Genomic DNA, 24,329 nt, shown 5'->3' with positions numbered 1-24,329 from the left:
TTTATCTGTAATTTCACTGAAGACTCAGAGGTGACTTGGATAGACATAATTTTCTCTTCACCCCTTAAGACATGTAGTTGTGAAAAGAGCATGAATTCTGTATTTATCATCTTTAATGTTAATATATTCATGAGCATAATTAACCACAGGGTTTTTGTTTTTTAAGTAATTGTTAATATATGAACAATTAAAATGTTAAATTAGTTACAACATTCCACTTTAAGAGTATTACTGCTGCCACCATCTGTATTAGAGGGAAGAAATGGTAAGGGTGGCCCAAGGGAAGGCCAACGATTGGCTAAGGGTGGCCATGGCCACCCCTGACCCCCCATCTAGCTCCGCTCCTGTGTTCAACATCAAAGGATAGAATTATATTAAAATGAAATTAAATGGAGACTACTTAAACACACCTTATACGTGTCTCTACGCCACGGACAGATAAAGTGCAGCAACAGCAGCTTCATACTTTTAATCATCTCCAATTTGGTACATTATTTTAGTAATTAAATTAAAAGAGAGATGAAACGACTGGACCTCTTAAAAATACGTAATGATTTTATTATTTCATTTTGCATTTTAACGCTATATTCAATATTTGAATAAAGTAGGCCTTTAAAAGTTATATCTACTGATTTCTGTCATGATGTCTGTGTGTGGCTGAGACTTCAGGTTTGCCAACAGATCTCCAATTGGAGGGCGTGCCAACCCGACAGGTGACTCACCTGTTTCTCATCTGGTGCAACACTTATAAGGAGCAGCTGGACTACCATTCACCGCCTGATTGTCCGACTAAGTTGGCTCCGCTGTTACTCCGTCTGCCTGCCCGCTCTCCACCGTTTGGTCTCCAGCCCACCTTTCCAATCCTCAAGCCCCCTCCGGGATCTGCTCCTCATCTGGAACAAAGCAGCTGAACTGTCTGAACCCTGCTTGGATTCTGTTTTCTGTTCAATAAAGATACCGATCCTTTGAATCCTGCTTGTGGTTTCCTGCATGTGGGTCAGAAAAATCCCCATCATGACAATTTAATTGTAGATACATTTGTTTATTTCACGTTACATTAAACAAATATGTATTTCATGGTATCACATCACCATGATTGTGAAAACCATTTAACAATCACCCCTTATATTGTGACCACCAGTTTGGAAATGCTTGCTCTAGGGTGGCACAATTCTTTTGAAAAACCACATGATGTTCCTCAAATCCTTATGGAAGATTGATTGGCTGCAGTCTTCAATCTCTCCTGGATCTTTACACTTCCAGGACTCTGAGGCGTGCAGGGAAAATTGTGGCTGATCCCTCGCACTCCAGCCACTAACTATTTCAGACACTGCGGTCTATCAGGACCAAAACCTCAGGCCACAAAAACAGTTTCTTCCCACCCGCTACCAGCCTTATCAACACGGCTCAGAGACCCCCGTGACACTGCCCCTCTCCCTCCCCCGTTCATGACCTACAAACTGCACCAAGGTAGCATCTCCAGACCTCTTGTGTTACATTAATGCACATTCTACTGTGTATATAGTATATATATATTGCATATAGCTACAGATTCTTCATTCTGTATACATATCTAATTTGTCTGCACTGTCAACACTAGGGGGAATTCTTTGTACTTGCAAACCTACTTGACAAACTTGATTCTGAAATTCATGTGTATGATGGGGAAATTAGCAAATGCATTTAACAATAAAGAAGTCACATAAATATGTTACATTTTCATTAGTATAACTAAAATTTGTCACCCAAATTTTTCTTTCGTAGGGAATTAGAATATAAAACCAATAAAACATATTTTCTTGAGAAATTCCCACACCTACACAATGGGGAAGACTCCTGATTAAAAATTGTCCTTCAGATGGTATTAGAGACCCTCAACAAGGAGGATATGCCACAAATTGACATTGTTAAGATTTCTGTTCAAAGTTCTGCTTTCATACAAGTTAAGTATATAACGGTTTGGTAAAGAGAGCTGCAGTCTTAACAGGAAGGAAAAGAAAGCTACTCAAGAGTTTGGGAGAGATTAGATTAGTGACATGATCAAGTTTAGGTATCAAGAATATTCTTAAATTGTGTTTTTACAAAGAATATTTCTGAACCCACAACTGACTAGGAAAGTTAATTTAAACACATTATTCCCACTAAGACAGAGTTTGCAATTTAGGATTAAGTAGCTTACTATCTGTGGTGAAAATCAGCTGTGCTGGCTGGCCATCTTCATATGAGTCATTCTGTAAAATAGGTCACAGTGGTATAAAGATTGAGAACATAGACCTAAATCCTTTTCATATGCATACTGCTTGAACATTAGCACATCCCACAGCTAAATTAAGCAATAGTCTCGGCTCTCTGTGCGTTGGTGTTGAACAATTTTTTATGACAAGTGTGCTGACATGTCAGCATAAAACAGCAGAAATGTTGGAGCGCTCATTTTCAAGGATACTGGCTATAACATTGCCCACATACATAGCATCTAGTCACACTGCTTCATTTACTATCTTGCAAGAGTATTCCCAGATCGGGCCCTTAATATGATGCCAAATTAAAGTCACATTCGTCTTTGTGTTTTAGGTAATGAACCAAAACCAAATCCATAACTACAAAGATGAAGGGGAAAAATTCAAAGTTTCAACAAAAAACACTTTTAAGATTTCACTAAAACCAAACCAGTATGTATTTCTGTGGAAATGTTTTACCAGCCTTGTGCATCTTGACACCCAAGTTTGTGCAGAATTAAACTAATCTGTGTGTCTGGATTTAAATTTTCAAATCTCACCACAGATTCTCGGTTTGATCAGTTTTGGGCTTTGCCTTTTAAATGCATAAATACGTTTTGATGGAAACCATTCCGCTGTTGCTCTGGCTGTTTGAGGTCATTCCCCAGCTGGAAATTAAACCTCCCATGAAGTCTAAAATCTTTCCAAGCCTTTAAAGAAGTATTGTTTTTTCTTAGGATTTCCCTGCATTTAGCTTCATCCATCTTCCTGTATACTCTGATCAGCCGCCTTGTCCCTGCTGGGGAAAAACATTGCCACAGCACACTCCCACCATAAAGCATCTCTGTGTGGGTGGTGTGTTCAGGGGGGATGTGCAGTGATTGTGTCTGCTGCACAAATTCTGCAGTTTAATGACATGAAGATTTTATATTATCCTGTTCTGAGATCCCAATAAAATCTGAGATCTACTCACCTTGCCTATTGCGGACCAGTTTGCCATGTTTCTCCGGCTGCATTAACCTTTTTTGTTTTTATTATAAGAAACATCCTGCGACTTAAACTGAAACATAAAATCTGCCTACTTAAAAAGAAAACACTCCTTCACACACTTTAGTGTTGAAGTCCCACTGAATTAAACCCATTTACTGAGCCAATTTCAGATGAGTCACTTTGAAAAGGTATGCTCAATTATTTTTGATGACATTAAGTCCTAGATAAATCTAATCATATCTTTGAAATCCATTTATAAACTATGAGAAATGAGTTGCGAGATGTATAGTAGGCTTATCAGGGACCACTTGGTTTTAACGCGGATACAGTTGTGCTGGATTAAAATAAACACCCGTTAGCAAAAGCCCCTGTCACTTTCTTCCATTTTTCTGCTTGATGATCCAACCTAGTTGATCTTCCTGAACACCAAAAAGCCTTCTGGCTTAATTCAGAGGTTACGTAACGGCCCTCAGGTACCTGCAGCACATCTCTGGTTGAGTAGAGAAATCACATCAAGACCATCATGTAGATGGAGAAAGTTCCAACATGTGTTGCCCTCAAAGCAGCAATCTACTGGTTGTTGACATTTGCAAATATAACGTAATAAAATAAACAATTTCTTGTATGTTAAATCACCACAGCATGTTTTATTTCACCTTATGTACAAACGGATATTTGTTAAAACATTAAGGCTTCTTTTCTAATTGCATTGCAGAAGTTACAGAGAAATAAAAAAAATCAGATTCCATACAAGAGATTTCTTCAACTATCATGTAATTTTAAACCACTTTATGAAATCTCTCTCATTCTCCAAATGGAATAATTGAAAAAGGGATCAAACAGTGGATGAGTAGTATATAAAGCCTTTGTTCATTCACAAAAGACAAATTTACAGATCTAAAATACAATCTGAAACCGTTTGGCTTTGCATTTTTAATCGTTTTCTATTACAATCAAAGCATTGATCTTACAGTAAGTGTGATCCAATTCCTATGCGGCCGCCATGTTCAATATAATGCTGCCTTTTTTCCATTTCCAAAGCGTTTAAAATGGACGTTTGATTGCAACTGCACACGTAAATGATAAGTTATTACGCCCCAACAGTGAGACATTCATGATAAAAATCATGCACTTCAGTTGAATCCTGTTCCTGAGTCAGTGATGATGAGTAATTCCTGATATTTGAACACTCATTACGGTAACTGAACCAGACGAGTGTATGCAACCTTATTTGACACAGGCCATCATGTTTGATGGACAGCTGGTTAGCACATAGTAAATTAAACCAAAAAAACTTTGTATCCACTTGAAACACCTTTAAATCTGCTGCATGGGCTTCAAGGTGGGAGACACCTGGATGGGAAAACAAAAAGAGAAATATCACGCATAGCAGGCTTTTGGTTATAAAATTATATATTATGACATGTGGCAAGGGAAACAGATGCTGATACTGCTGGTGAAAATTTATTAAAAAAAAAAAATAGGGCATAATTTATCATTGGCCATTTTAATTGATGCAACACACAATTGAGTACAAAATATGGAACCAAGTTGGCATTTGAATACATATAATATTTTCAAATAAGCTCTTTTCCCATCAGTGGGGGAACGTAACTACATTTAAATACCAACAATCCTATAAAATACATATAACCGAAGCACCTTTTTATATTATTTTTTGGTACTCTTTGGTAATTGTCTAACTTCCTGTTTTTTTGTTTATACATACGACATGAATCCAGCAATTATTTCTAATAACCATTGACCACTAGGATGGATGAGGACCTGTTTATGGGTGTAGAGAAGAGGGTAGTTATGATAGGTTACAAAAAGCTACTTCTTAGACCTAGACAAAGTTTGTCAATTTTGTACGGTGTGAACGTACATTTTAGACCCATTTTAAGACATAATTTTTTTAAAGCCTTTATAATTTTTATTATATTAAGCCTTTTTTAAGCCTTAATCTTGTTGTGCTCTCTGAAGTGCCGGACTGTTTTGTTTTTTTTTTGGTTGTTTCATTTACTCTTTTACAAGAGCAGTCAAAACAACACCTGCAACATCCGTCTCTACTGCAACTCCTAGCTGAATTCTGATACAATCCTTGGAGTCTTTTTGCTTTAAACATTGAAGTGCTACCTACTGTTGCTCTTTGTGTCATGACAAGGAGATGATGGAAAAAAAGAGGGAAAACATTTTCTAAGTGCAATATATGGATGTCTTTCTGTCTGTACAACAAGCAGAAAGAATTCAGTCCTTCACCTCCACCAGTTGTTTCCACTCATGTGTAATAAATACTCGTGCAAGCAGTTTTATTTAAAAGCGCAGGCATGTTAACGACTCTCACTGCAAATGTTGAACATTTTATGGATGCAGATTAAATACCTTGAGGCCCTCAATATGTCACAAGCATGAGTGAATTTGCCTCCCCTACACTCGTGGCTTGCTTTTTATGCTTTATATTTAATGTAATCTGAGGTTTGACTCAACCAGAGAAAGTAAACCATCTTTGATTAACTACTTTTCAAAAAATACCACCTTTATTGTTTTTTTTTTGTTTTTTTTTCTAGTTCCAGCTAATAACCTTAGCAAACCATCTGGAGGCTAAAATGTGAAGTTGGTCAAGATAAGTTGTCATTAAACAATTAAGTTCAACAAAGTCACAATTGTGTTTTAATATTCAAAATTCAATTGAATACAATCTTCCTTGGGGAGGAAAATATATCAGCCACTACAGTAGGTACAGTAGGTTGAGATGCTCACCTCAAAATCTGTGCCGGTGCATGCCTTGATGTCCTCAGGAGTTAGTCCCTCCCATAGTTCAATCAGAGTTAGACCTTTTACTTTATCCACATCAAACACAGCCTGTTAAAAAGAGACAGATGGTCGAACAAAATGAGCATGAAAAAAAGAAGTGGAGGGAAAATGTTCAAAAGATGGTTGATGATGGGACATAATGACAAAATCCATTGGAGTACACCATACTACTAGGCTAAAAGAAATAAATAAATAAAAATATCAAGATGACATTAACAGAACTATAAAGACATCCAAAGTAATAAAATACAAAGCATCAGTTCAGGTATGAAGACAAAGTAGCATTTCAGTGTCATCTACACAGAAGATGGCAAAAAAGCTGCAGTTATTGAAGACACATATAGGACAGAGAAAACAACGCTCCTGACTCCCTAAATCTGGACCACTACAAATAGGTGAACAGTTGAAAATAGGTATGAATGTTTAAAAATGAACTATAGTTTATATTTTATAATTTTAAATATTAGATTCAACCTTTCCAATTCTTGTATCAATGATTTGTGATGAAAGCTGAATACACAAAAAAATGCTCAATACATCAGAGGTCTTGAACCTTTATAATGCATCAAACCCTGGTCAAGAAGAATGTAAAAAAACAAAATTGTTTGGAGGCGCTAATGATTAAAGATGCTTTTTTTTTAACATTTTTGTCATAATTATTAACTGGAAAATGAATGCCACATTGCAAAATGCATAAAACATTAACATAGTTTGTTTTAGAGATCAAATGCAATCATTCCATTTAAAGAAAAATGTAATACTATTGAAGCTTTTTTGTTATATCTGGATTCAAAAACAAATTGCAGACCCCTGCACTTTCTACCTATTGATTTATTTTATCCACTTGTCCCTTATAGGGTCTTGTGGAGGACCTTGTAAACATAAAATGCCAAAAATCTCTGCAAAAGTCCTGTCTCATCAGAAGGTAATGTGGTAAAGAGAATGTTTATTTCTTACCCACCAAATAAAGTATCTGTTAGAAACACTTTTAATGAAACACATGATGGTTTTAAAGGGGATAAAACAGTAGTGATGAAAGAAGTCAATACAGTTCATGCCTGGGCCTAGCCTATTAGCTCAGGCAGGGAGTAAACAGTCAGACCAGCAAAGTGATCAGCATTAACTTAAACAAGTAAAAAAAATACTTTTGTTGACAGCAGTTTTAATTTTACAAACAGAAGACATTTTAATTTTGTCTTCCGTTTGTAGAAAAGAAAATCACTTTTTTTTTTTTTAGAAATATAGTAATATTAATAACTGCTCTCTCAGAGAGCAGATTCAGTGATATGACAAACATGTCCTCAGTATATGATTCTTACAGCAAAAAGATTGTAGTGCTATGAAAGTCCCTGGAATTAAAGCATGTACTGATTATGTGTAAATAAATAATAAAAAAAAAGTCAGTTTATTGGCGCTCTAGTGGAATAGGGACAATGGTACTGTGTCAGACTGTTGGTTTTAGTTAGCAATTAATTAAACAACATCTAGTTTATTATTATTAAGCACAAAACATACCAGAGCACAAATAATTTGTAACTAATTCTATATACAATTTGTGATTTTACATTTCTACTTAAGCAGTGTTGTTTTCGTCAACGATGAGGATGACGAAATTTTTTTGTGTACGCTTTTTTTTTTCCCATGATGACAAGTTAAACATGAATCTTTGTTGACAAAAACTTGAGAGTTATGGCTCTGAGTTTTAGTTAACTCACAGAAGATGAGACTAAATAAAATTTACAGGGTAGTCTGTCAGATATTTAAAATGTTGTCATTGTGCTGCTAGGCGGTATCAGCCGTGCTGCTGGATCATGTTTGGCCCCGCAGCATGCCAGGTGGGCATCTGTGGTCATTCTGCATGTCCACAGATGGAAACCCGGACCATTCTGGATTATTTTCAGCCTGCTGCTGTTGCCATGGTCCGACAGAACAACTGTACGGCGCACTGAACTCTGAAAAACTGTTCTTCCAGTTTTGCTTGTGCAGAAATGCATCTTTGCGTGCGCATAGCTCAGAGTCTGCGTCTCTCTTTCCCCACCGAGGGTTCACTCTCAGCAGTATGGCTCTTCCTGCTCTCGTTACTTAATAAACTAGGTTGCTGATCATCCTCTGCCAAGCGTAAAATTCCTTTTGTCTATCCAGAATGTATTTATGATTGGAGGTGACTGCCATTAAAAAATGTTTCTATGTTTCCTTTAAATATTTAAACATAAGAGTTATTATATTAATTCATTTTAGGTCTGGATTGCCATGGCATTACAAGGCAAATATGTAGGTCATCTCTGTATTTTTGGCAAAAATTGCCAAAGCAGAAAGAAGATTTTCTATGTTCTTTGCTTTTTTGGAGTAAATAAGATTTTACTGATCTGTGTGTAATGCATAATTCATAGTAGATCAGGATTTTTTTTGCTTTGGGATGTAAACCTTGTATGTCTAAAACCATTCCTTTATTGTACAATTTTTTAGCTTTTCTCTCTGCTATATTAACCATCATTAAGTGTTGAGCTAAATCTGGAATTTTCACAACTTTTGTGAGACAATTTTGTGTAAAGTAGGGCAATAATTCATAAAAAGTTTATTTGAATTCTATGAATCAAAGTTTTCTTCCCAACAGCAGTGATGAAGTGCATGGAAGCATTCAATACCCAGCCATTGTAGCATCTAGGCAAGAGCAGTCAGTCTGGCAAAGAATCTGGTTGTTATTCGAAATTGTAAGGGTTAACTTTTTATTTTACAACATAAAACTGACAAAAGGTTTTAGTCTAGTTTTAAACTTTTAGTAGACTAAAACCGACTAATACTATCACATATCCTAATGGCTAAAATGTGACTAATACTAATAATAGTTTTCATCCTGAAGACTAAGACTAAATCCAAGATGGCTGTCAAAAACAAATCACAAAATAAAAATTTGTGCTACATCTCATATTGTTGTATTATTTCAGCAGCAATTGGAGCACCCATTGTTTCTCCATTGTAAATAAAACTATTAAGTTCAAGTTAGAAATATCGAGCAAAAATGTTCTTGTAAATGTTGTGAAGCAATGACATTCTCATCTATAACTGTCATACTGTTAGAAGCTCAAACTGACTCATGTCTCGAGAAAACCTCATAAAAACAAGTGTTAAAAGTGAATCTAAAAAAAAAATAACCTTATTTTGCTACTGTGATGAACAATATAAGATTAGCTAAGTAAATATCAGGAAAACTCTGCAGAGCTGATGCCTTTTTTTCAGCACAGACTAACAGGCTAAGCCTCAACCACATCCATGCAAAGCCTGTCAGGACTCTCAGCTCATTAGGACCCCACACAGTGACAGGGCAGGAGGCAGATATCTCACTTCAATATAGCAAGACAGATGGAATGTCACGAGGAACAAGGGTCTACGGGTGGCACAGATACCGACATGCATCTCTAATTGTGAAACTTGTCATAAATGATTAAGTGGGATTAAATGTTAATCAAAATAACCCAAATGTGGTGGTAAAAAATATGAGAATGGTGTGCAGTTATAATAGGTGTCATCGTTATGTCACCGACGGTAAGCTCTGGCTCTGCTTTGAAATGCATGACATGCAGTAGTCTGGGTCGGTACATTCTGAATTAACCTGTTGACTTAATCTCTAATTATCACACTTTGTGCATATTGTGCTCCATTTTGTACCATTTTAGTTTGAACTTTTGGCCACCTTTCTTTACAGTTTTTAAATCCACTGCTAAAAATTGTTAATTAAGAAGTAGAATGATATGCTTGTATAGCTGGAAGTGGGGTTAATGTCTATTAAAAAACAAAGCTTGATGTTTTTAGGAAACAACATGACTATGAACAAGGCAAAAGCAGCAATTAGTCAAAGGTTATTTCAACCAACCATTTCAGCAAATGCAATAAACAAATTTGGAAATGTGTTTAGGAAAAACTCCTGATGGGGCTATAAAAGAATTTCAATTTGGCTCCAGCAGTTGTAAGTGTTGTCATTGGAGTTACTGCCATTATGCAAAATTACAAGGTGACATTTTGCTGGGACCATTATCATGACTGAATTATCTTAAAGACATTAAACTTAATTTAGACGTGAATGTTTTTTTCTAAAACAAAATCCCAAAATGAAAACAATTTTTTAGTATTCAAAGATTGAGGGGGACTCAAAGGACCTCTTATTTTATTATTCCACCTCTGATAAACCACACAAAACTACTGCAGGTAAACAGGCATTCACACAGCGTCTGTGCGGTTTAAAAAATAAAGAGTGAATATTAGCTGATTCTCCCACAAAGATGAGCAGTGTAAACACAGCCTGAGGCAACAGGTTTCCCACCACCCTAGGTTTACAAATAAAAGAAAACAACTCTTTAGGACAACTCTCAATTTACCATCCCTGCAGGCTGCTAAGAGCCAACAAAGATTATGTGTTTGAGAGATATTGTGCATGTCAGCATCTGTGCATGTATCAGTCAGCTGGTGCATTCTCAATAGTCCTTTTTTATTTTTTGTTGAAAGGCATTTGTTAAAAAAAAAAAAAAGTTCAGTATAAAATGCTATAGAATGGCCTTTTTCATGTTATAATGTAATCTTTTAGACAAACATTCCCCAAGTACTTATCAATTTCAGGAAAAATAAGAAGAAAAAAGAAGATGATAACTTGGAATGGAAGAACGAAGGAAAAAAAGGCAGGAAGGAAGGCAGGCAGGCAGGAAGGAAGGAATGAAATAAGGAAGGAAGGCAGGCAGGAAGCAAGGAAGGCACCTGAAGATTGATTTAAGGTGCTCAAAATCAGGCTAATGATTCACCACTGATGAGCACCGTAACAATAATTTTCTGAGCCCACAGGCAGCCCTAAACAGCTTTATGAGAGACCAGATAGCTGCAACCCTGTATTATTCTGACGTTAAGCTGCAAAATAACAACACCAGATAATAGACACTAATTGCTGGGATGTCTTATGAAAAAAAAGAAGAAAAAAAGACACAAGTAAAACATCAGTTAAAGTCTTCAGTTGTTGTCGTGGAAGGATTTTTTTTCTTTCAAAACAATCTTATGGCCTTGATAATAAAGCAGTAAAATGTTGCATAACTCTTCTTCTGATAGCCTTTCAGGCAGCTTCTCGACTGATATTGATCATCGTTTGTAAATGATTTAAAACACTGTTTCTCTCTTCTTTATTGTCATAAAGCGTGATGGAAGTAGATTAGAGTTATTGCTTTCCTTTCACACTAGACAATTCCAGCAGAGACCATATATGAAAAATTCTCATAATTGACATGAAAGCGTTGTTGTTTTTAGAGAACAACTTGTAAAGGCTCACCGGTAGTAAATGGATAGCAAAAAAATACATTAAAAACCTTGATATCTTCTCGTTGAGTAATCCAAGCAATTTTCCAATTTATATTTCCATGTTGAACCCCATCTTGGTTATGTAATGTAAATCCCTTGATTGTCCAACAATGGGGAAATTCACTTTGTTTGAGCTGGGATGAATCTTGATTAAAGAAAAAAAAAAATTTGGTGAAAACAAAGATTACAAAGAGGCCACCTGCATTGTCAAAGACTACCTTCAAAATTCTCACAAATTGAAATAAAATGGAATAAAGTGGAAAAAAAAATGAAGCTTAGGAGGCAAAGTTAAAAATACAAATGACAAACAAAAGAAACGTTTCGAAAGAGAAGAAAATTAAGTCACCAGTTAGGAAGTTTAGAAATGTATCCTGGAGAGAAAACAGATCTGGGAGTGTATTCAGGGAGTGTTTTAGAGGCAAGACAGCAGAGGCTGGCATGAAGGAGACGGGGAGCAGAACTAGCAATGCAGCACAAAGGGCTTTAACCTTTTCCAAATGTTAGCAGAAAAGTACTTGCTGAGAAAAGCTGTGAGATCACAATGGAAATGAGCCGCACAGAAAGGAATGAGTGGGTTGGTGGGTGGATGGTGGGGGTCACACAGACTTTGTCCCTGACAGGTCATGCTTTTAGAGAACAAAGTTTAAAAGTAGTCATTACGGGTGGAAAAAGGGAACTGACCAAAGTGAACACAAGCTACATCTGCACTAAAATCTAAAACAAGAAGGGGCTCCTCTCTTGACTTGATTTTCATTTCTCTCCAATACTTTTAACATTTAGTACTCAAATATCTGGATGAATATTGCTAGCCACTTTTTACTTCCAAGCTTTCTCCATTTTAAACAAAGGGTCCAATTATATAGATAATTCTTTATTACCAACAGCTGTTCTCTGTGAACCTTTACCGGTATCAAATGGCAACCAGTGCTCATCGACCAGCCTCTGGGCTCCATTTCATTAGTCTCAAATTGAACCGCTTGAAAATCATATTCCACATAATCAAAGTGCAACACATGTGAGCATGTAATCATATCTGTAAGAAAAGCATACAGACTTAAAGGAAATGCAGACCTAATTTAGAAAATAGATGTTTCTTTGTTTTTAAAGCTTTCTTTCCATTATCTGTTAATAATAATATAAAATCATGTTCTGGAAAGAAAAATCTTCAGGTAAGACCTTTTTTTCCAGCTTTCTTATTGTCATTACACTCTGAAAAGTACAGTGCAATGAAATTCATCTGCATTTATTCCATCCCCTTGGGGAGCAGTGGGCTGCCATTGTGCGGCACCAGGGGAGTGGTGTGTGGTTAAGGGTCTTGCTCTGGAACCCTGAGTCCAGTGGGAATAGTTTCATTAATTTCTAGACATTGTAGTTTTTGATCGTTACTCATGTGTATGCAAAATCTAACAGACTGAAAACTATTTTATATAAAGTGTGCAAATTCACTGGAGGAGAGAATTTTCCTTTTTAGTTTTTTAATATTGTATTTGTTAAAAACAAATCCATAACAGACAGAGTGACCTGTAAACATACATTAAATAAACTGCCTCTCTCTGATTCTGAAAACAGCTAGTCTCAGGTTTGGATCAGTTCTGTCTCAAGTTTAAATAGATAAAAAAAAATGCTTTTGTGTGTGTGGCCATGTTTTTGTTACCCCGTGGGAACAATTTCCCAGGAATATGCTTCATCGTGGGGACTTATAGACACTTGTGGAGACCAAAGAATGTTTCCCATGTGGAGAAGTTCTCTTTTTGGGGTGGTGGTCAGGGTTTAGGTTTAAGGAGTTAACTGAGTTTAGATTAGGTTTAGGTTAAGTATGTGTTGGTAATGGTTAAGAATAAGGTTCTGAGTTAGAAATTAATGTATTATAAATGGAAGCCTATGCAAAGTCCCCACAACGATAGTGTGAATCAACGTGTATGTGTGTGTTTACCGGTTTATGGTACCTATTTAGGAACTTTTTTGGCATATCCACTGGCCTTCTGAGGACCAACAGGGCGTGTGGGAACCAATGGCTCATCCTAATGTGGTGGTAACCCCATTTGTAATGTTAGAGAGACAATTTAGAGGTATGGTGTGAAGTAACTGTTCAAACCTAACTAAAACCAACAGCTGAATCAATGTCAGCACTGAGCTGAAAACAATATACAGGCCATTATTCTCATCTGCTTTCCTCTCCCTTCACGCCTAAAAGTGAATTGGTTACAAATAAAAGGGAGCATTAAACTCCATTAAACTCTCAGATGTGAACATCGAAAAAAAACGATGTTGAATTATCCTAAAAAGGAACAACAAAAAAAAAAAAAAAAAAAAAAAAACCCAGCTCAATCTCAGTAGAGAGCCAGTCCAAATAAGTGTCTGAAATATATATATATATATATATATAAACATTGTTCACAGTCTAACTTCTAGTTTATAGCTAAGGAGCTCATTGATCTAATTGTTTTCATTGACTCTTTATTTCAATTCAAATTGACCTTGGCAGAGTTGCAAAGTTTTCACACCTTTTCCGTAATGATTCGATCCACACACTGCTTTCCAGTCAAAGGAAGGCTGCACTTCTCCAAAATCTTGTGTTTCCCTCCCTGTAAGAAAACAGAAGCATAAACATGCAGACACTTAATTTGCTAACACATGTAGTTTAAATTATGCAGGAACATCATGATAAAACAGAGGTTTTTAATCTCTACAAATGTGGGCAACAAAAGACATAAAAACATTATAGTGTGTCTTCAGATGTAAAAAGAAAAAAATAAGACTTCACTCTTCTGAGGTCCTGCTGGTAATACAGTTTAAATCCTTGACCATTAAGCCCAATCTTTTCTCATAAGTTTAATTTTTTTATCCATTGCTTCAATAATGAAACAACAGCATCCTGTTGCATTATAATATAGTTAGTTATTATCTCAATCTTAAATATATCATAGACAATTTCAAACCACTCCTCTAAATTAGAGTGTTTGGCGCTTAAGTCATTTCCTGGTAATGGATTTCTTGGCTGCTGTACTAAGATTGAAAGAAATATCATTCCTCCTGTGTTGCATTGTGCCATAGTCAGCTGCATATTAAACTGAGTCTCAGACTGAAGTAGAATAGCAGTCTAAAAGGTGGCTATTAAAATCTTAAAGACACCTCTTTCCAAAAAGGGCCAAATCCAGAATGCATGCCTTTGGTTTTCCCTCCACCAGGCTATTTAGGTTTGAAAATAAAGAAAAACATAAAACTACTTTTCAAAAATAGGATGAATGCATTTCTTTTCTATGGAATGTTGGTATCTGAGAAAAAGTCTATAAATTCTGTTTTCTCCCTCATGACAAGAAACTAAAATACTGCTAGTACTTTTAGTGTCCCAGGATTCAGGAATTATTCTGTAAAGATAAACAATGGAAAAGCTGATAGAGTCTGCACTTGTTCTAACTTCTGTATTTACCTGTATCCATGGATGTCTCCTCATCTGCAAACATGCACGATGTAATGATGTGGCATACTGGAGTTGTATAAAATGCTTCTTTAACTGTGATTCGGGGCCACTTCTTCTGTAACCCTAAGCAACTTTTTGGTCTAAATCTGTTGTCATGTCTCGTGGTTATTTAATACAGATACATTATAAAGTATTATTTAAAGAGTTTGTCCCAAGTGATCTCAGGAAAAGAACCGGAGAGAGAAAGCTTCAAGATGTAAACAGAGAGCTTTTCTGGTATATCTTATAGATATACCAAACATAAACCGTTTTGTTTTTTTTTTTGTTTTTTTTTAGAAAAGGAAGACAAATTCCTACATGTCCTAGTGTTTTTTTCTCCCCAATTCATGCATGAAAGCAGGCTTTAGGGCGGTAAATTTACCCTCACCTGCTGCACCATCTGGACCTGAGCTGGGTGCTAGACAGACTCCCATTAGTCAAAAAAAGAAAACACCCTGAATCCTTCTGTTAATACAACAAAATGACCATCTGCACAATTTCAGTTTAGACTTTTCAATTATACTATATATACTTTACTGTTATATTTTATCAGTAAAGTACACTTCAGAAAAAAAAAAATTGCCAACCAACTACTAATCACCCACCTCAACAAAAACAACAAACAGAAATACAAAAAATATACTCCAATTCTGGAGTCATTTTTAAATTAGCCAAAGAAAAATGCAAATGAAGAAGCAATGCGTCTGGGCAAAACCTCATTAGGAATGAACTTGCCTTCTCAGATAAAGAGGCATTAGGCAATCTATTAACAGACTTGTCCCTAATCAGCCATAACAGTCACTGTCATTATTACAGAAAGCAAAGCATACTGGCAAAGGAGACAGACATGGAAAAAAGGAAATCCTCAGCTTAGTTTGGCTCTTAAAGAAAAATAAATTGGAACAAATTTGTTCAAATGCAAAAGTCAAACACTCATTGGCTTCAGTTAAAAACACTTACTTTGTTTGCCAAGCCTCTATGCAAGAAATGCAACTTATAAACCTGGTAAAGTTCAAATGCATTGCTGAATACCTTTTGCATAACTGATAGAAGATCTGTGAAAGTGGTAAAAATGTGCTAAAGGTGTAGAATGCACACTACAACAGAATTAACAGGGGGCTTAGCACAGGATCTTAAGGTACACCATCATTATATACAAATTATTACTTAAGTAACTGTAAAAAAAATCTTTTAAATAAAAAGTCTTTTAAATATGGAGTGAATCATTTAATTGAGATACTGGTAAATCAATCCAGTCCTCTACCAGTTGATAACAGCCTGATGGTTAACTGCATGAAAGGTTGAGGGATCAGGTCCAGCATAAGCCAGACCAAATTAGTTGGCTTAATGACATTGAAAATATTTACATTTCTCTAAGTAAATAGGGTAAAGTGGAATAGGAAGTGACACCTTATCCAAAAATCTTATTTCAGACATCAACTTTACAAATTAAGCAATCACTCCATTGGAATAAATGAATGACAGGAAGGGATTTCCTGGTTCTTCAAAACAACATTGTAACTTTTAGTTACTAGTTCGTACCCCCCAAAGGCCACAAAAAAAAGCACAGTGGCAAAAAGGTCACCTTCAATGTTTTGGCATCTGATAGCAGATAACTTTGGATGAGTAGATTGAGAAGTCAGGAAAGCTACATTTATCCCTCTAGATTAAATCCTACATTAGAGAACCATAAATTTGTCTGATCAGATAAGTGTACCTCATTACAACTTCTAGCCAAGTTAGGTCTTGTATTTAAGAGGAGTTTAAATTGCCATAAAGTGACACTCTGGGTCACAATATCTTTAAGTTACATAGGTGTGTTTTTAATAGGAGCAAAAAACTGAAAAATAATCTAATATATCTAAAATTAAGCTATTATAGTCAGTAACAATATAATAATGCAGTGATGCTTTAACTTAAGTGAATTTAAAGGAAGTTAAAAGCCCACAATCACACACCAAACATATTGTATACACACCTTAGCAGAGTGCTCCATGGTGACCACCACTTTGGTTCCAGCACTAGCCACTAGATCCATGGCTCCTCCCATCCCCTTAACCATTTTACCCTAATGGAGGAAAAGAAGCAGATTTTGATTTTAGGTTATCAAAAGTAATTTATATTACTGTTCAGAAAATACAACAACACTGTTGTAACCCCCCAAGACTATAATAAAGTATTTTGGCATTAATAATAAAAAAAAAATAGGGCAATTTGTAATAAAGAATCATTGAAATTCAAAATGGAAATATAATAATGCAGGCACATAATTAACCACAACAGAAGAAAGCATAAACATGTTTCTAAATATGGGTCCATATATTAATATTCAGTCAGTATTTTTATGATCCAAACCTCTAATATAATGGAAGACATTTTTTAATGTTTCAAAACATGCATTTAGAGGAGCCGTTTTGGGATATTAGTATTCTGATTAATTCTATATAAACATGAGGAAGCCTCCAGGGATAAACTGCTGTAAACAATTGTTAAATATAAAAAGATATTTTCATAGTTCACGGAAAGATGAGAGAATATTTCTCTGCATTTTAAAATTTTACACAACTTTAGCAAAAATATTACAACACACAATAAAGCCCAAAATAAAACTAATACTGGTTTGCTTTAATTCAATTTAACTAGAATTTTGTTTCTAGTACTTAACGACACAGGCATCTCTCAAAATATAAGGAAGTGTACAATAACTATAAGGATTGAAATAGAAATCAATTGCAATTCAATAAAATTATGAAAATTATAATTTTATTGTATATTAACACCAATCTCAATTATTAAAAGACAATTCTTCCCTTATATTTTAGCTGCCAAACCCTAAAAATAAATTGACCAGCTGTTTTCATCATACTCACAATCTATGGTGAGTATTATGGATTGAAAGGCCATTACTCTAGTATACTACTCGCTCAACACACAATTCAAAGATTAATTTTAACCTAAACCTGCCAGGGGTATGAATAATTTTGGGTCTACATGTTTATGTTTTTTTTGGAACTGATATTTTTATCCCATTTTATGACCTCGTGAAAATCTGTTTGGGTTTAGCCTTTATGTTTTGGCAGAGTAGTACATCGCACATTAGTAAGTTTGAATAACAGAAATCAGAAAACATGTGACAGACTTACAATATTTAAGAAACAAACAAATATATATTTTTTCAAATTACTAAAGCATTTATTAAGAAGAGCCAAGAAAGATCTTTTAAAATTGTAAAAAGCAATTTGCAAGATCATAATCACAACAGAATTTGTCAGATGGGTGAAAAATCGTTTTTTTTCCTCGTCTTCCATTGTTCCCAGCAAAGCTGGTTTCCAAATGTAGATGGTTGACATGCAGATATGGCCACAGGGTGACGGCTCAGTAACTGAATTAAAATCCCACTTCCTCATCAATCATATGAAGAGCCTGTTTTGCTCTCTGCTCAATGACCCCGGGAAATATGTGCCAAGTGTGGTGCATCATAAGGATACTTTCTGCAAGCTGCTTGCAAAAGATATCAACTGAGTGCAGAAAAGAGGTTCAGGAGACAAGGTGCTTTTGCGATGAGAGGGAAAAAGCATAGGCTATGCTATGCTTAACAGTGTTATCCTATGGAGCAAACTGAAAGTGGACTGATATCACAGTTTATCAACAGCCATAAATTAAATCATGAATTTAATTTTTTTTCTCCCACTTTTGATCTTCAAATGCAGCTTTGTTATCAACTCTTCTTTCATCAATTTATCAAACAGCTAAAGGGTGGGATTTTTGCAGGATGAAAAAAAAAAAAATGCACTTTTCCCACATCATCAATGTCAATGTGCTCCATGGCAGTATGTGAGGAGGGTGGTGGGTATAAAGCTTTAGATAACCACAGACAGCCTGATGCTTATGGGAGAAAGATTGAATGGATACCTGCTATCTTTGCTGGACACCTGCAATTGCTTTTAAGATAACTACAGTGATGTTGAATAAGAAACACAGAGGTCAAACGTTTACTGTAAGTCTTCACCAGGTTCAAACTTCTTGGTACGGAGGGAGGAATTTTTTTTCCCCCAAATACCTGGGAAGATTTGTATGCATCAGAAACTAAGAGAGGACTCACTTTAATCTGCTGGGGTATGGAAAAAAAAAGATAAATTATAAAAACAATCAAATATTTGGTTAAACATTAAAAATCTTGGTTCATTCATAGTGAAGTGCTTGGAAAGAAATTATTGAACATTTTCTAAATGAAGTAATTAAAAGTAGCCTCGAAAACTTCCATGATGTGCCCTGAATATCAGTCAAAACCCAATAAGACTGTCTCTATCCGATCCGTATGGGAAGCACGATCCGTACCATCACCTCATTTGCGAATGTGCAAGCAGATATTCATCTGGGTCGCCCTCGATTTTACTTTGTACTTTTAGGGGGAAGGGGATGTAATTTAGGTATTTTTTACAAAGTACAAACTATAATGCGTTAAAGGTTAATAATTTCCTGAGAAAATAAATGTATCTAAAAGAAGGGAAGTCATATTTCAATTTCAAAACATTCTGGCCCAAACATGTATCTAAATGTATCCTTTATCAGATGATATTGTCCCAAAAGTTAGAAAATTTCTATTTAAAAAAACCCTGTCTTAAAATCTGTGTCTTTTTTTCCCGTTGTTTTATGCAGGCCAGTTAGTTATAAGTCAGCTTGTACACCTGCATTCGGCCAATCATATATCAACGGTCGTCTGTCGATCACATTCTTTTGGTCATAGCATCTTGATTCATATGTTGCAGCTAATATATGGAACGGTTGAAATAAGAATAATTTACTTTACCATTGAGTTACGTCCCAGTGTTCACCAGGATGGGCGTCTGTGTCTCCAGACACAAAACTATCCTCCTCTTGCATGTTTCTGCTGTTCATAGCAGAAACATGCAGTATGTTCTCCTTGGTACCAATATAATTTCCCATTGGGAACCTACTAGCACTAAGTTGCTAACTGGTTAGCAAGATGCTTCCGAGACACCGGCCACAACCAAACCTGCTTGCGAATCTTCCGCCACAACAATCCTGCCCCCTTGATAATCGAACAATCACATTCACTTTATTCACTCGTGTAAAGTCGGGCACCACTCGGCAGAATTCAGAACTGCAAACGTTGGAACAGCCGCTTCTCTACGACTTTAAATCCTGTTTTATCACTCATCTCTGCTAGAAATGGAATCGTACACTACTTCCGAGAGCTAACTTTTTCAGCTTTGGATTTAAACTATATCTAGTCTTTTTGAGTTTTTTTTTTCCCTTTCATGCTAACCTTACGGTATACAGTGCTTAATCTAAAGAAAGAGAATGGCAATAATTCAGATCAATGTGATTTATCATATTTTGCCAGACTACATTAAATTGTCTCAGAAAAGTCACAAAATATTTTTTAGAGAAGTATAGCATTCTTTAGTGATTAAAGGATAGAAATTTAATATAATTTAAATTTAATATGTTGATATAATTTTAGTACAATAATAACCTTATTTATGGCATCCAGGATTAATATCTGGTTGAACATGCACAAATGAGCTTACGATACAGATTGTGCTTCCGGTATGGATCAGGTAGTGACAAAGACAAAGGAGTTTGGATAATAAAAAATAAAAAAATTGAAACAACATTTAGTTGTCAGTCTCTGCTGTTTAAGATTTCATCTTTGTGCTTCTTTGGGGAACTTATAGAGCCATCATGGACCAATTATATTCAAGACAACTGGCAAAAAAATATTACTAAAAAGTATCACACAAGTATAACACACAAAAAAGGTGCCTCACAAAATGATTTGAGATTCTGGTGTATACTTGGTGTCATTTCTTTTCCCCAACTACATACTGGGACTACAAGTGAATTGAAAGCATCCTATGTTTCACACCAAGCAGTTTCCTGACTCCTATACTGGGAAGCAGCTGCTAACAGCATCAGAAGCAGCAAATCTCTGTCACTTAAGGATAAGACTGAAAAAAAGTAGGGGGGGAACACAGGTAGCGAGTTTAAAAACAGATTTGATAAAATGGAAGATAAAATGCTTTTACGGTACGTTTGATTATAAAATGAGAGCTCTCAAGCCATTAAGCAATATCATAATAGAAGGCCTTTCATATGTTAGAGAGTACAAGTTTTGTACCGTTTCAGGTATGAGCTAATGTTTACACTCTACTAAGTGACCTGGAGCAAAGTACAAATGTTTACTCCATCTGGCAATTTCATCAGTCTCTCTTTTCAATGTGAAATAAATTCTGGTTTCATCGCTTAAAATAAAATAAAACTAAAACAAAAAAGAAGACAAAACAAAAAAAATTAGAACAAATCATATTATGGATTTTTTGGCAAATCAATGTTGAAAAGCCAGTTCACTGGTTGACCTAGTCTGACTGGCAGAACATGTGGCCACACAAATGGAAAAAACACATTTTTAACAATATCTACAGAAACACCCTCTGCCAGAACCGCCACCAACCGCAGAGTAATTTAGTCATTTAATTAAAGCCTTGATGTTATTGACCTTGCTGATCATACTGAGGCACCACAGGTTTTTAATTTCCTCAGCGCTTTTATTGTGTCCATGAGGCTGCTGTAATCTGAGTAACAGGTCCCTCAAAAGCATGTTTCTACTAATATTTAATTGGTAAAAAAATGAACCTTTACCTCAAGACACCTTCTGTTAAAAGGAAATTACTTTAGCAGCACATTTATAACTGTATTGAAAACACTTAACACATAGTATCAACTCTCACTTATGTATAATGTCTTTACACAGACAATATACACTCACCGGCCACTTAATTAGGTACCCCATGCTAGTAACGGGTTGGACCCCCTTTTGCCTTCAGAACTGCCTCAATTCTTCGTGGCATAGATTCAACAAGGTGCTGGAAGCATTCCTCAGGGAGTTTTGTCCATATTGACATGATGGCATCACACAGTTGCCGCAGATTTGTCGGCTGCAGATACATGATGTGAATCTCCCGTTCCACCACATCCCAAAGATGCTCTATTGGATTGAGATCTGGTGACTGTGGTGGCCATTTGAGTACAGTGAACTCATTGTCATGTTCAAGAAACCAGTCTGAGATGATTCCAGCTTTATGACATGGCGCATTATCCTGCTGAAAGTAGCCATCAGAAGTTGGGTACATTGTGATCATAAAGGGATGGACATGGTCAGCAACAATACTCAGGTAGGCTGTGGCATTGCAACGATGCTCAATTGGTACCAAGGGGCCCAAAGAGTGCCAAGAAAATATTCCCCACACCATCACACCACCACCACCAGCCTGAACCATTGATACAAGACAGGAAGGATCCATGCTTTCATGTTGTAGACGCCAAATTCTGACCCTACCATCCGAATGTCGCAGCAGAAATCGAGACTCATCAGACCAGGCAACATTTTTCCAATCTTCTATTGTCCAATTTCGATGAGCTTGTGCAAATTGTAGCCTCAGTTTCCTGTTCTTAGCTGAAAGGAGTGGCACCCGGTGTGGTCTTCTGCTGCTGTAGCCCATCTGCCTCAAAGTTCGACGTACTGTGCGTTCAGAGATGCTCTTCTGCCCACCTTGGTTGTAACGGGTGGTTATTTGAGTCACTGTTGCCCTTCTATCAGCTCGAACCAGTCTGGCCTTTCTCCTCTGACCTCTGGCATCAACAAGGCATTTCTGTCCACAGAACTGCCGCTCACTGGATGTTTTTTCTTTTTCGGACCATTCTCTGTAAACCCTAGAGATGGTTGTGCATGAAAATCCCAGTAGAAATACTCAGAGTGATAATACCAGCCCTTCTGGCACCAACAATCATGCCACCTTCAAAGTCACTCAAATCACCTTTCTTCCCCATACTGATGCTCGGTTTGAACTGCAGGAGATTGTCTTGACCATGTCTACATGCCTACATGCACTGAGTTGCCGCCATGTGATTGGCTGCTTAGAAATTAAGTGTTAACGAGCAGTTGGACAGGTGTACCTAATAAAGTGGCCGGTGAGTGTAATTCGGATCAAAAATCTTTTAAAAGAAATTAGGTTAGAATATTTAAGGACTTCATTTAGCTTGAGACAAAATCACAAACGTATATATTGTGTATAATCTACAGTTACATTTGGCCTTTCTTTATTTCTAATCCAGCTGAGTTATTACATATTGCACATTTCATGGTTGCCAAGTAGAAATAAGCAAGTCAATCCATTCATAAAAGCACAATAAAAGCAGTAGCCTGATATGTACATTCTATAAGTAATTTAATGATAATAAATAAGGAAGGTATGAAGAAAATGTGAAGTTTATAAGGATTATATATACCCACTCCTAAAACTAAGAATTAACACTATTGTGTAGTATCGAAACAGTATTTCACATAATATAACAACTGTAGGCCATATCACTGGTGTTATATCCAGACAAAACTACATTTTATACCATCACTTGCAAGTGTTTTAATATATCCTTGGAATATTTATGCCTTTTTTCCATCGTCTTCACAATAAAGGACGGTGGTGGAATTATCAAACTGGAAGATGTTTATCAGCAGGGACAGGAGAGCCGATCAGAGTTAAAGGGACATTAAATGAACGTTCATAATGAAAATTATTATTGAGTGTACAGCACGTATCAGCTCTACTCCTCAGATGTTTTGTGTAAAAGTTGTCTAAAATATGTCATCCATGTCCTTGGAGATTATAGACATGTGGAATTTTATTATTGGTGAATCATAGAAAAATTCCTCTAAAAGATTGTGTTGGCAGCATGACAAAAAGGTTCAAGGGGCTTAGCCTGTTTTCTGCAAGACACTTACATTTCCAGCTTTTTACAGGGGAAAAAAAACTATTACACAAATAAAAGAAGTAAGAAATTAGAGTCAACCACCTTTTTTGCAAGTGAAGAGATTTTCATAAAATCCAACTTATAAATGTAACTGGGGAAAATGTGAAGCAAAATATTTTTAACATGTTTCTAAAACGTGACAAATCCAATCAAAATTATTACAAAATGGTAAGAAAAGGGATTTATTCAGACCTAAAAAAAAAAAAAATAAATAAATAAAAAACATTTCTCAATAAATGAGCAAATCATGACAATGTGGCAATACCAAGAGAATCCTGGGAAGGATACTTTTGATTGCAGCTTCATCTAAAAGGGGGCTTGCTGCATTTTTTGAGTTGCCATGGGAACACTGGAATTTATTGTGGAAGTGTTTAAATTTTAGTTTGTGGTGGATGCACCGCAGAAAATGACCCCCTTCACAATGCAAGAGTTCCCACTTACCAACTGGCTTTTATATTCTCCCTCTCTCTGACACTTTCCACTGCTTGTTACAAATGGCTCTCTATTTAATAACATAGCGACAGACTGCCACTCTACTTTGTTACCACGACAACTAATGACAAGAATCAGAGAGACAAAACTGACAGGAACACAATGGAAACTGTGTTCCAAATAAAACAAAAACAAAAAAAGACACCATTTTATACTACATTTGACATAAATGAAGAGCATTCTTATGT

The 24,329-nt window shown here is 36.0% G+C and overlaps 1 protein-coding gene across 1 annotated transcript in view; it reads right to left on the bottom strand.

The window, feature by feature from the left end:
• Positions 1–3,826: 3,826 nt before the first annotated feature.
• oxct1a (3-oxoacid CoA transferase 1a) overlaps positions 3,827–24,329 on the bottom strand; it is a 64,309-nt gene continuing 43,806 nt past the window's right edge. The window contains exons 14-17 of the mRNA XM_038308150.1: positions 16,793–16,882; positions 13,859–13,939; positions 5,967–6,068; positions 3,827–4,559 (exon numbers count right to left, since the gene is read on the bottom strand). Of these exons, the coding sequence (XP_038164078.1) occupies positions 4,524–4,559; positions 5,967–6,068; positions 13,859–13,939; positions 16,793–16,882 (309 nt within the window). The 3' untranslated portion in view covers positions 3,827–4,523. The remainder of the gene's footprint in view (positions 4,560–5,966; positions 6,069–13,858; positions 13,940–16,792; positions 16,883–24,329) is intronic.

This window comes from Cyprinodon tularosa, unplaced genomic scaffold (assembly GCF_016077235.1).
Source record: "Cyprinodon tularosa strain WSP-4 unplaced genomic scaffold, ASM1607723v1 ctg63, whole genome shotgun sequence".
NCBI lineage: Eukaryota > Metazoa > Chordata > Actinopteri > Cyprinodontiformes > Cyprinodontidae > Cyprinodon > Cyprinodon tularosa.
The sequence above is the reverse complement of the archived record's forward strand: the minus strand, read 5'-3'. Positions and strand labels throughout refer to the sequence as shown.